Raw genomic sequence first — 13661 nt, 5'->3', positions numbered from 1 at the left:
CCACACAGCTCCCTCCCTGCCGCTGCACAGGTCGCCGCTGGCCTTTGGCACCTCATTTCCATGGCATGCCAGCTGAAGGCAAATGTGCCCACCTGCCCTCCTTTGTATGTGGCCCCGTTTCAAATCCTCACTGGACTATCTTATTGTGTCCTTACCGAGCCAAAGGCCACAGGCCATTTGCATCTGAGAGGTGGAGCAGGGAGTGCCTCTGTGGACAATCACAGTGGCGTGTGAGTGAGCGTGCGCTGTGTGTGGTGGCGAGGAGAGGAAAAGAAGAGCGGATCAGAGAGCTGCCCAGTGTATTTGGCAGTTAATAGATGAAGAGTGGGAGGAAAGGTGGAGACGGAGAGAGAAAAGATGATTAAAAGATCTTGTGTCTTTTTGTCAGGCTACAACTGCAACCCTCCCTCCTTCCTTTATATTCTCTCTCAACATGACTGAGAGGGAGAGGTGGAGATGAAAGTGGAATCCCACTCAATTCTAGTTAATGAACATGATATTCTGACAACTATCTAGTTGTTTTGAGGGCTGTTAAACTCAGTATTTTGGGTAGAGTGCAGTCTGCTGTGGCTCATTTTTTCTCTCCACTGTTAGAATCATGCATTTAATTCCTCTAATAATGGAGCAAACAAATGAGATGGGAAGTATTTAGTAGTTTAGAGAGGGATTTTTGTGTCCATTAGCTCATGCACAGTGTGCTGCTGACAGGTGGTGTTTTAATCACATACGTGCACTCAACATTGGCCTTGGGTTTTTGCCCCCTTTATTTTTTGTGAAGTGCAAGCAGTATCTTGCTGAAGGGGAGATGACATTCTGAAATCCCTGAGAACCTGAGTCTTGAGGCAGGTTCGACATACTTAAACAGACACAGTGTGTCATGGAGTAGGGCCCTCCAGGGGTCCCTCAGGAGGATCCTGTGGACCTTCAGGCAAAGTAGGAAATTGTTTTCAAATGAAATCCTAATTTCATTAGGATTTCATTTAGAGTGGAGGCACACAGGGAATAATTCAAGGATGTTCATGTTCATTTAAAGGAATAGTTCTGGAAGTCACTGCTTCTTGCCAAGACATAGTCTGGCAACCCTTAGAGTTTTTAAGCAAGCGAGATAGAATGTGTTAAGATTTAGAGGTGCTGCCTGGTAGATTTTATAGAGCTTAACAAGCGGTATCCCCCTGTTTTCATATTTGAAGCTAAGCTAAGCTCACTTGACCCCACAGATACTGGATTTCAGGGCCAATGGCTATGCAGATATTAGGGAGTAAAACATTGCTGGATATTCTACACAAAAAATGTATACATAAACACACATTTTTTTTGCAATCACCCCTCAAATGTGGTTATCAAACACATGACAGATACATATGTAATGCTGGCAGGATATTTTACAGCTTAACAATAAACCTTATTGTCAAAAATGTCATCAGTGAACTGAAACGGTAAACTTTATTGGGAATCTAATAATAATAATTGAACCCAATCTTCTTTTTCTGCATTATGTTCTGCAAAAAAAGGAAGGTTTTCTTATCAGTACATAAGATATGCCGATGCTGATGTATCTGTAATAGGCTAATATCGGCCAACTGTTGTAATGGATTGAGCGCTACAACTAACTGACTGCTAGCTGTGCTTCAGGTACAGACATGAGAGTGGTATCAATCTTCTCATCCAGCTTTCAGCAAGGAGTAAATAAGTGCTTTCCTGAAAATGTTAAACTCTTCCTCTACGATTTCACCTTTTCTAGAACAAGTGAGTTTTCCACTAAATAAAAACCTGAATCAAAGGTATCCCCCTTTATGTTTTGTTAATCTGTTTGAAAAATGGATCTCTAATAATGTATAGGAAAGCACTTCTACACTAAATAATTTTGACTTCCCCATTGCTACACTTGACCTGCTCAACTAATCTCAGCCACACACACATACACATACACACTTTCCCACTATGCTCAGCAGCTGTTGTTTGCCGTTGTACGTGTGGCCCACACGCTGAGGTGTGTGTGTTTTGTGTTTGCCTCACCAGCAGGCCGTGGATGTTTGCAGAAGAATTGAATTTGGCACGATGCCGCATGTTAGTGGATGTCACGCGTGTGGACAGGACGGCGAACGCTCCTGTGCTGCTGCTGCTGCTGTTTCTGTTGACGTTTGGGTGCTTGCTGGGCCAAGCGCTAACCAAGCACCTGTTGATATTTGAGCCATGCCTCTGTCGGCAATCCCTCTGCAACTGAGTGGCCTTAATGTTGAGTTGGGTCAATAGTATATAAAAAGAACTATTTATGAGACTGACATACAGGATTATATCCAGTTTTCATATGATTTGTGAAGAAGTAAAAATGCCTCAACTGCACATTTTTTGTTTTTTTACAGGCAGACAGATCTTAGATTTCAGAGTCGGTGACATATAAATATGTAAAGTGATATTTTCATGCATACATCATCGTTTAATCACTACAGGATAGTAATGTGATCATTTAGCATGCAACAGTTTTAATGCCAACAGCTGGCATGTCAGATAATCTTCTTAACCTATCAGCTGACACCGGCAGAGCAATCTGTACAATCACATTTGTCAAGAATTGATTTGAATCTTCTATGATGCTGTGTGTGAGAGCTGGGCTGTACTTCTGTGTGTTGAGCCACAGATGGCAGCCCTCTACCTCAAGCTTACAAGTGCCCTGCCTGCAAACACAGATGTGTGTGAATGTGTAGTGTCAGGTTTTCTTTGTGTGTGAGAGGAGACTGCAGTCCCGTTGATGTCTGCAGAATGCAACAACACACTTTGTCCCTCTCTGTTGCAGCCTGTCTTTCTTTTTTAAAATACATTCTTGTAATGACAACCAGCTCACCCATCTCCCCAAAAGTAGCTTATTCCTTTCAAGAGAACCTTAAATAACCCCAACATTCCTTTTAAGCCTGTCTCAGTCCAAGTTTTGCTAATGAGGAGGACTCATGCTTGGCTACCATTGTAACCCCCGTCTTTATTATTCCACTTGCTGTTTCTCACACACCCTCCAGGTGGTTAGGTGTCATGCCATGCCCCAGGAGTGGAGCTTGTTTTACCACACACATGCGCGCACACACATATACGCACAACTCGGTAAAAGGAGTCCAATGTAACTTACGACTTTGTGTCTCCTCAGTGTTGCCTGTTTTGCATGTTAAACAGAAAACACACACTTCAAACACTAATGCATACGCTCAGTTCTTAAAGGGTGAGCAAAATGTTATTTTAAGTGAGTGATAAAATTTGGGTCAAGGCTCAAAATAGTACCCGACCAATATGTTAACTTTCCCATCAAATCTGTTTTGTTTTTCTTCGTATTATGCATAAGGGACTGAATACTATTTAGTATTTACTCAACTAATTTATGGTATTTACACTAAGAATGTATTTCATTCTGTATATTAACTGAAAGTAATATTTGTTACATCTGTTTAGCTGATGTAGTGCAAGATTTTAGACTTCAGCCTTTGTACTATATTGATCCATTTAAACAATGTACTGATATTTGACACGTGCAGCTCATTTTTTTCCTCACTTGATATAATGTTTGTGGCACACTTAAATGCATTTGGGTGATTGGATTATACTGTAAATTGGCATGTAATATGTAATCTGCTGTAAAACAAGACAATTGAAGAAAGTTTCCATTTGCTCCATTACCTAATCTGGATTAGAAAAAAAAAAAAAAGCAGGATTATTTCAAGAGTTGTTGTTTGCTATATTTATTCACACTGTCCATATTGGCCATGAAGTGTTCCTTTCTTAATCAAATGTTGGAAGGATGGGCGACAAAATCCGTAGTCCTTGTTTTTAGCAAAACTGTATTAAAGGAATAGTTCACTCTAGAACGAAATTCAGTCATTATCGACTCACCCTCATGCTGATGAGAAGTCCGGTGTAGTTTCTTATTCCTCAAAGTGTAGCTGGAGACCCGCGGGGGTACTTTCCTGCAGCAAAAATCCATATAACGGGCGTCAATATGCCCGAGACGAAAAGGTCCATAAAACTACACAAGAACTTTGTAATATTCCTCCATACTGCTCATCCGCTGCAATCCAAGTGTCCTGAAGTGGCGACATCCAGAGTTTACTTGAAACGACGTCATTTAGTACATTTTTCTAGCCTAAACAGTCACTATACTATATTTGCCTGGAGGCACGCTCCCACGTGCACGCGAGTCTCCCTCACAGCGTTTGCACTACTGAAGCCGCGCCAGACAAGATCAACGAGAACTCGCGATAGATACACACAGGTATTTACATCCAGCTGTGAGTTTCAAAGTTTCAAATCACTAGTGCAGGCAGATCCCTCTTGTGTTTGTGTGTTGCTCGGTCGCTCACAGCAGGAGGTATATACCGGTGTGTATCTATCGTGAGTTCTCATCAGCATGAGGGTGAGTTGATAATGACTGAATTTCGTTGTAAGGATTTATCAGATGCCAAAACACTGCACAGCAGTTTCTAATATTATAAGAAAACATTTTGCAACTCTGGAAAGTGATCACGCCAACAATCATTTTATCTTTCATTGTGATGTTGATGAGGCAGGCAGTAGAAATATGGCGTTCGTGTTCCATTGTAATTTACCAGGAATGTGCTCTTGCTGGTATTTAACTGCTGGATGATGTCGCCTCATGGTCTGGTAAAAGTTGAAGCTCAACTTTTCTGCTGGACGATCCTGCGTTATTTGCTAGAGGCTGCTGCATCAAGGGTGCTACATTTGCCTGTGAATGCCATCCAAATGTAACCTTAGAAAAATGTAGAGGGTATCATCCAAAATTGCAGCCTTTCAGGGTGAAGTTCCCTTTTTTGTGTTCCCTGCATGTGAAGCGCAGGAATGAAACACTAAGTGTGGAACTCTGAAAGATACCTGCGTGATTTGTCAGACTGCAGAAGTCTTGTATTAGTTTCTGTGAAACTACAGAACGCATGGCTGTTTTCTGTCTGAATTCCCAGCAGCTCAGACTGCTAAAGCCTTAGATTAGCTTAAGAATGACTTATTTTACAGGGTGAGGACTATAAATTTCATCCATGATGACTTACATTGTGATCACGTTAGAAAGGGATTGCGTCATGACCAGTACTAACAGGAGGACTGATTACGGCTGTTTTAACGTACAAATAAGCCTCTATTAGTTGTATTATGACACACTTGAAGAAGTCTGAACCTCTCCTTAAATGTCATGGCAGTAGCAGTCCAATATCTGAGTTTGGCATGTTTTAGCACTGCTGAGGATATCCAAGTCTCCCTCCTGCTCTGACTCACCTTCATTAGCCTACTTGCTTCCAGCTGTAGAATATGAATATCTTACACCCATAGCCATGGGACTAACTAGCACCACCTAATTTTTTCAGGAAAAAAAAAAGTGTAAGATGAATGTCAAGCTCTGGGGGGCTTAGGGCATCTCTTCACTACGTAGGTGGTATTATCTTCTTGAAGTGCTCTCTCTCTCTCTCTTTCTCTCTCCATCTCTCTATCTGCCTTGCTCTCCCTCTCTGCTCCTTCTCTTTAATCCTCTGCAGAGTAGGTGTGCCAGAGAGAGACGGGGAGAGAAGACTGATATTTGCTTAACCAAATCCTCGGAGGAGGCAACCCTCTTTGATCCACTTCCAAATTCACAGCGTCCTCTTTCATTTGGTCATCCGTCACTTGCGCTGTCTCTCTCGCACTCCCTGCGTTTGTGTGATGTGTGTGTGTGCGTCGTGGGTGTGTGTTTTGGATGAGAGCGGGCTGAAAGAGAGAGGAAAGCCTGCAGACAATGGCTTGCATTTTGCTCTGCCCCTCTCTCCTTCCGTCTGCTGCGTCCTTGCTTTCCGTTTCTTCTTCAACTTGTCACTTTTGTTGTGTGCTGTTGAGGTCAGACTGGCACAGGCAGGCGTTGTTGTAAGCAGAAGAGCTGTTGTGTGTGTGTGTGGGAGACAGAGAGAGAGAGAGAGAGAGAGACAGAGAGAGAGAGAGAGAGAGAGAGAAGGTACTGTTGGAGCTGAGTGTATTGGCTGGAAAGCCAGGGTTAGTCAGGGCTTGCCCCTTTGTTTTACACACAGTGCTATCCACACTAGATGGACAGAACACACACATACCACCTGTGAGCGCTGCTGTGTTGACTTACTTGCACCCTGACCTCTGTGCAGGCCATTAAAGTCTCTTACCTCAAACTCCCCACCCATATGTGCTGTTTGCAACCCTAATTCCAAAAGAATTAGGGTTGCTGTGCTTCTTCTCACTTTGCATGTTGCAGACATTAAGTTGATAATGAGTGTGTATATTTACAACAGCAACAAAAAACTTTAATAGTTTGAGCATTATATATTAGGGCTGCAAATTTGATTGAAATGTTATTGAAATTGCAATATGGCCAAGTGCAATATCCAAATTGCAGAAGCTCAAAGTTTTTAATACAACAGCGTTATAACAAACCCCCATAAATGTCACATCATGACTTTTTATCATTCCCACTAATTGTGAATCATATGCTCATTGTAGTATCTGTCTAAATAAACACTATATGATTTGTTTTTTATCATGTAGTCCAGCCCTTTTAAATATTCTGGTCTTTTTCTGTACTGCATTCAGTTAAATGTAGGTCGAAAAGCTTTTTGCAAATAATTGTTGCACCCCAACTTCTTTGGAATCAGGATTTCTATTTTTATTTTTGGCATGACTCTGGAGCAGGGGTGGCGCTCACAGAGTAACTCAGGATTGTGACACTATCGTGATGCTGATGACAACAATAGTATCATAAACAGTGACTCTGTGATACATTGCACCTACGATGCATCTTAAAGTCTGTGTAACTTATAGCTTAGTGCCTGTTTAACACACGCACAGAAACACACACACTGACTTCAACTTCACATCCACGTATGTCATCTTGCCAATGTAGAATAGCCATAAACAGCAGAACAATTTGAAGTTAAAATGTTAAAAGGAAGGATACAACTATGCCTCACTAAACTCTGTATAAATTCAAGCTGTGTAAATTAAGTTTACAGAAGTTCACACCGCAAAAATGTATAAGGTAGTGACTGCGTCTTGCTATATAATATATTGCTGTATCGACATTTTGTACCACCCCTACTCTAGAGGGCTGCGGATAGTTAGCAACATTGCCGCAATATTGTCTGTAGCATTGTCAGATTATAGACTTGTCCAGCCATCAAACCAGTTTGATACAGGCTTATAAGGCATCGTTTTATCACTAGCGGGTGCACAGATTGGTAGCTCCTTCTTTTACTCCCTTATCTATCTCTGGCCTCATCTTTCTTATCGGGACTCTCTGCCATGTTGAAGCAGAATATGAGTGAGAGCAGAGACTCTATTGTAGACTTAGACAAGAAAAAAAGACAGGCTTTTATAATCATATTTTCTCTTTCTACTTTTCCTCTCCCTGCCAACTTTTCTTTCCCTGTGAAAAGGAACATGAACTAGACTGTCTGATCTGCTCCCTTTTCTTACAGCACTCACTTCTCCACCTTACACTCTTTTGGAGTTATTCATTGCAAGCAGTACTCCTTTCAATGGTGAATATTAAAGTAGTGCAATCCCAAATGACTCATCTCTCTCTTTTTCTCTCTTCTCTTCTTCACAGTGAGCACCTATCCTGCGCCTTCACCTTCTTCTTGCACGGTGAGAGCAATGTGTGCACGAGTGTGGAGATCAACCAGCACCAGCCTGTCTATCACCTGACGGAGGAGCACCTCACTCTGGCTCAGCAGGCGTCCAGTCCCTTCCAAGGTGGGTGTCCGGTCCATGACATATGGCAGTTTGTGAGCAGCTCAGAATGCATGGGGAAAAGTCCTTGTGCAGCCCCCTCTTGGCCAGGTAGAAACAAAAACTTAGTTCTACCTTGTCTTGATTGGTAATTAGTTTGCTTTGGGGTGTCCTTTTCAAATGTTTGGTGCTGGCACACATGTGCATATTTTTCCTAAAAGTATGCGCAGTGTTTTATATTGTCTCACTTTGATTTGACCTTCAAGTGGAGTGCTACAAAGTTATGGTATGACACATCAATACCCTCAAGTTTGGTCCAGATCTGATCAGCTGTGTCAGAAATATTTTATGTGACACATGAACAGAGCAAGCATGATTTTTGTGGGAGGAAATAAATCAGACTACTTTGTCTCTTTTGCATTATTTTCTTTAATTCTTTGCTTCAAGACCGAATGGAATTCCTGATTAAAAACAAAACAAAACACCGTAATCAGCTGAATCCAGTAGAAGCCCTCTGACATTTGCATGTTTGAACACATGCCTGTGCACTGGCCAGGCCAGAAAGATTGGTTGCCTGTTGTTGTTGTTGCTGCTGCTGTTATTTTCTTCTTTGCAAGTTCATTCAAAATCAGTCAGCTGATAAGAATCTTTCATTTACTGCAAATAATCAAACAATTTCCTTTCTGTGCAATTAAACTGGACCAAGGTGTGCAGAATTGCTCAGTCTGACCCAAAGTATTGAATTTGGTAGAATATCTTGTCGACATTACTGCAGCTGTCTGTCAGTTTTAAAACTCTAAAACTCAACTGTTCATCCTTTGACTTAACCTAGCTACATTAATAAAAAAAATCTGTATTGTTGACACAGTGTTGCACAACTTGTAAAAGAAAAAAACTTGTAAAAAACGGGTAGAATCTTAAATTGTTACATCTCTGCTGTATGCAACAACACAGGTCAAGTAACAACAACACCATGCTGCAACGGCCCAATACACAATATGCCTCTTGTGGAAGTGTTCAAGCTGTTTTACTTCCAGGAGCAAATTTAACCATAAAAAAGCATAAAAAACTAAAATGTATTTTACGCACATTACTGCCTGAGATTCTAAGAAATAGTATCTGCTGAAACATTTTTTTTTTTTTTTTTTTGTTTTTTTATGTACCACAATAAAACAACACGGATATAGGCCAAAGTAACATGAACAAACAAACAGAAACAAATAAACAAAAAAAAAATCAGATCCACAAACTAAATAATGGCAGAACGTTCAGGTCCAAGATAACTCTGATAGAGCTACCAGACTTTGTAGAATTGATATGCTTTTGCATGTACAATATTTGTAAGTGTTCCAAGGGAACCAGTTCTAATATAACTTGGCACCATCCTTTAACAGAAGCTACTTTAAACATGTTAATCTTGGGGACCCCATTTAGGTTGTAGAGCAGATCACCCAGCTTGTTGCCCTGGGGAGTTAAGGTAGAGTTTACTGGAGTGAAATATGAAATACGCTTTTAAGATCATTTAAAAAATATTTTATTATAAATGTTAAATGCTTAGAGTAAATTAAGGAGCGTAATTTTTTGAATAGAATATATTAGTAAGCTGTGTGTGTGCTGTCGCTGAGATGATGCATACAATCTTCAGTCAGACTGTCGTTTATTACAGATTGGCCTGCTGCCAGTTAAAAAAGAAAAGCCCCTGTAGTCACTTTAAATTATAGCGTAGTGTAGTTATAAAAATCTGCTGCTCTAATGATATTCCATCATTGGCTCTAAATTCATTACCCCACCCTAAGCCAAATACTATGTAATCCCAAAACCATTGTTTGCTTTCATTTCCACTCACACATAGAAATGGTAATGTAATGACTATGATATACATTTTGAATTATGTTGTGGTGGGAAGAAAATTCTAAACAACACCATGAGAATAAAGTGATTTCACACACTTATCCTCTTTGTATTTGTGTCAAAAGTGAGGTTTGAATATCTCTTTGTGTTATTATTCAGCCCTCATTCTTCCCTCTCGGCAGATGTCACATAAATGCACCCTGATGCTGACTTAACAACATCCCACCTGAAACAGACTCGAGATGATATTACTATTATTATTATTATTACACATTTTAAACCCACTTGCTTCTAAATCGAAAACGAGTGCTTGACAGAAAACTGGCAAAGGAGCACTTTGTGAGACTTTGGATCAGAGTCTGACTGGAGTCGGCCAGGATTTTAAACTCTTAAAATTGCCTTCTCTTTATTACTCTTTCTAAAACAAATGTTAGTTGAGCGACACATGAGCCCTGAAGAGAAGTTTTGCTCTTTTACCTTCTCATCTATAGTTAGATAGATGTGATTCAGCCCTGCCCTCTCCATACGCCCCCTCCAGAGTAATAACAGTGATCACTTCCTCCATTCACCACAGTAATTCCCATATAGCCAACCCCTTCACTGCCTCTGAAGCTCTCCTGAAGGGAGGTGATAATGTCCCGTCTAGTTAGAGACTAGTGCCTTGGATAAAAATAAAATGATTATCGGAAGTTGCTGTATGTATTCCTATAGGGGTGTTGATGGGTTTTTGTTGTAAACTAAGATCATCATGTTGCTCTCTAGCCAACAACTGGTAGATAGTCACTCATGAATCATTTTATTGGTCATTGAGTAGCTGCCTTTTCTCAATTATAATTATTTTCTATTTTCCAAGACATCTAGATAGGAATATTTAAAGTTGTCAGACACACACATACACACACACCTCCTCCTTGTGCATTGTGACATAACACTGCTTCCAAATGAAGCGGACATGTGTCTCCGTAGTGTGTACGTATTTTACGATCAGCACAGGCTGCGTGTTCAGTCATTGAGTACGGTGTGTGTCTATGCGCAGGTGTGTGTTTTCACCGCCGCAGTGCATCTCCTCCTGGCTAACCAAGCATAGCGTCGAGGAAGGGCTGACTTCCATCCCCTTCATCCATCCATCTCCCCCCCTCTCTCCCCTGCTCACCTCTGCCAAGCTTGGTTTACTGTGCGGCAGAGCGCTCCGGCAGGCAGACCTCTCCAGGATGTGACCTCATAAAAGGGCGCAGAGTGAATGTAATGAACTCTCAGCCCATTACACTGATCTGAGCACATTTGACATGTCTTCAGGGAGCCAGAGATAGACTCACAGTCAGAGAGAGAGAAAGGGAGAGAGGCAGTAGGGATGGAGGGGAGGGTGCGGCGGGGTGGTGATGGGGAAAACGGTAAACCATTTCCATAATTGTGCTGAATTTGATCTCTCTTCCACAACTGGCCTCAGGTCTTAGCAGTGTGTGTGCAGCTAGAAATGCAGAAAGGGAAAAGGATCAGAGTTAAATTTAATTAAGGTTAATATGATCGACCATAGCTGGATGTTGTCGTGTACCGCAACATGAATTACCTTTTGTTCTTTCCTTGATGAGGGTCATTTTTTTTTTTGCTGAGGTAGTATTCTCTGTAGGCTGAGGTGAACTTTAGACTGAGGGGGCATCCAGGATACATCGTGTCCGCACAAAATATTTCGTGCTTTAGCTCTGAACAATGTTTCAGTATTCAAGTGTTTGGAATGGACACACCTGGAGTTACTGCCGCAACCAGAGGTGCGGTTTTACACTCTTGAGCAGCTACTTTGTCGGAAGTACGACAGCAGCTGGTGTATCTGTTCACATCACAACCAGACAAAATCACCTTGTTCTAACAAAGAAGTCATTAAAAAATAATTGCAACCGTCATCTGATTTTATGCTGCACATGGTGCGAGTAGTTTTTCCAAACAACAGCAGTACACAGTAAAGTTGGTCACCTTGCAGAAGATTTGGAGATGTGCAGCCTGTCGCCTGCAGCTCTTCAGCTGCTTCATGTTTCATTACTCTGTTACAAATGTTAAAACTGATATCAGTGAGATAAAATTGCACTGGATTGTTCCCCTCTGAATCCCTCATGCTGAGGTAGGCAATCTGAATCCTGCGCGGGACTGGTGGAGTCCACCACTACCAATAAAAGCTACCATACAGAGAGGTTTTTATATATTGACTGGTTATTGCAGATAAAATGCAGACCACAGATGGTATCAAAAATGGGGTTTGATTTCATGACAGTCTTAGTGATCTTATCTTTAAGTGTTGGACCATTTGAGAGGTACATCTCTTCTTGCTTCTCCTACTCTTTTTTTTTTTTTTTCATCTGTTGTCTCCCGCCATTTTTGTCATCCTGGAAGCTGTTCTTTGGTCCAGCCGCAGGATCAATACCTGGGGACAGAGGCCATCCAGTCTAGTAATGACACGCTAGAAAATCAGTGCAGAGAGAGACATTAACTAATGCTCACTCACCCACCCACCAAGTCAGTCCTCTATGCCCCCTCTCCACATTCAGATGTATGCTGCATGTAGAAAACGCGAGTAGATGCATAACAAGCTGACAGTGTGTGTGTATATATGCGTGTCAAGTTGATCTGCATATGGTCTCTGTGCTCATATGTATGCATTATGCATGTTGGTTTATATTACTATCTCCATTCTCTGATAGATGTAGGTCTGTTCTATAAGAAGACTGATGGGCTCTCTGACTCTCATATGTCTGTGCAGTCAAGTGTGTTTGCCGAAGAGTGGCCCTTTTTATAAGCCTCTGTTTATGGGCTCTGAGAGGCCACCGCTTGCCAATAATTGGTGTCTGGATTGCTCTGTAAGTATTTGGCGTGTCAGCTGGGACCGACTGGGTCCAGCAGTGCTCTGGAAAGGTCAGAGCACGGCTGATTCGTCCGAGATGGCAAAATGACAGGGAAGGCAAAGCATGCGGGAGAAGAAAGGCAGGAAAGATGATCAAGGTGAGAAGAATAAGATTGTTGCAAGAGTGAAAATAGGAAGAGAAAATATAAAAGATAGTCAACGAGTGATGGTATGAATGAGAGGACTGATGGGGCGGCTGTAGCTCAGGAGGTAGAGCGGGACGTCTAGTAATCGAAAAGGCCGCTGGTTCGAATTCCTGGCAGCCCCGCTTGCATGCCGAAGTGTCCTTGAGCAAGATACTGAACCCCAAATTGCTCCTGATGAGGTGCATGGCAGCCTCTGAGTGGTCAGTAGACTGGAAAAAGCACTATAGAAATGCAAGTCCATTTACCACTCCATTTACTGATGATTAAGACAAGATGGAAGGAAGGATCAGGATAGGATTGCAGAGCGATGGAAAGAATAAGAAGTACAGAGGGGAAGAGCAAAAGGTAGAAATCAGGAGGGGACGATGAAGGGAATGGAGGGGGAAAAATAAACAATGAAAGGTTCAAAAAGTGAGCGAAACTTGACAACATTTATACTGACTAACATGTGTTGTCCTTCTCTCCCTCTGACTAGTCATCCTGAGTCCTTTCGGCCTGAACGGGACGCTCACTGGCCAGTCGTTCAAGATGTCAGATCCACCCACCCAGAAGCTGATCGAGGAGTGGAACCAGTTCTATCCCATCAGTCCTAGTGCCAAGGAGGGTGTGTCGGAAGACAAGGGGGAGGACATGGATTGGGAGGATGACTCTCTGGCCTCTGTGGAGGTCCTCGTAGGTCAGTTTTTAAAATATACATCATTAAGCTTAGTCTTTGTGAGATTCCCTGTTTGAAATGTAGAGTTAACTGCTTTGCCTCTTGAACATCCCACTTCTGTGTGCACAGGTGGTGTGCGGATGGTGTACCCAGCCTGCCTAGTGCTGGTACCCCAGTCAGACATCCCTGTTGTGGCCCCTGTGGGGTCCTCCCACTGCACTGCCGTCTACTCGGGTGGCCACCAAGTGCCTGCTTCCCAGCGAGAGCCCGCCATGTCTTTGGTGACCCTCACCCCTCCCACATCGCCTGAGGAGGCACAGACAGGTAGTGGTATAAACAAATGTATAAGACAGGGCAGTAAAGACTTCAGTAAAGTCTCAGACAAAGCTTTATCATTCATTAAGGAGCA

The 13661-nt window shown here is 42.1% G+C and overlaps 1 protein-coding gene across 1 annotated transcript in view; it reads left to right on the top strand.

Moving 5' to 3' along the window:
- The window catches only part of med13a (mediator complex subunit 13a), a 75166-nt gene that overhangs the window by 33817 nt on the left and 27688 nt on the right, over positions 1-13661 (top strand). Inside the window, exons 4-6 of the mRNA XM_084374192.1 lie at positions 7589-7734; positions 13073-13273; positions 13382-13576. Coding sequence (XP_084230318.1) covers positions 7589-7734; positions 13073-13273; positions 13382-13576 — 542 coding nt within the window. The remainder of the gene's footprint in view (positions 1-7588; positions 7735-13072; positions 13274-13381; positions 13577-13661) is intronic.

Source organism: Pagrus pagrus, assembly GCF_965226575.1.
Source record: "Pagrus pagrus genome assembly, chromosome: 14".
Lineage (NCBI taxonomy): Eukaryota > Metazoa > Chordata > Actinopteri > Spariformes > Sparidae > Pagrus > Pagrus pagrus.
The sequence above is the reverse complement of the archived record's forward strand: the minus strand, read 5'-3'. Positions and strand labels throughout refer to the sequence as shown.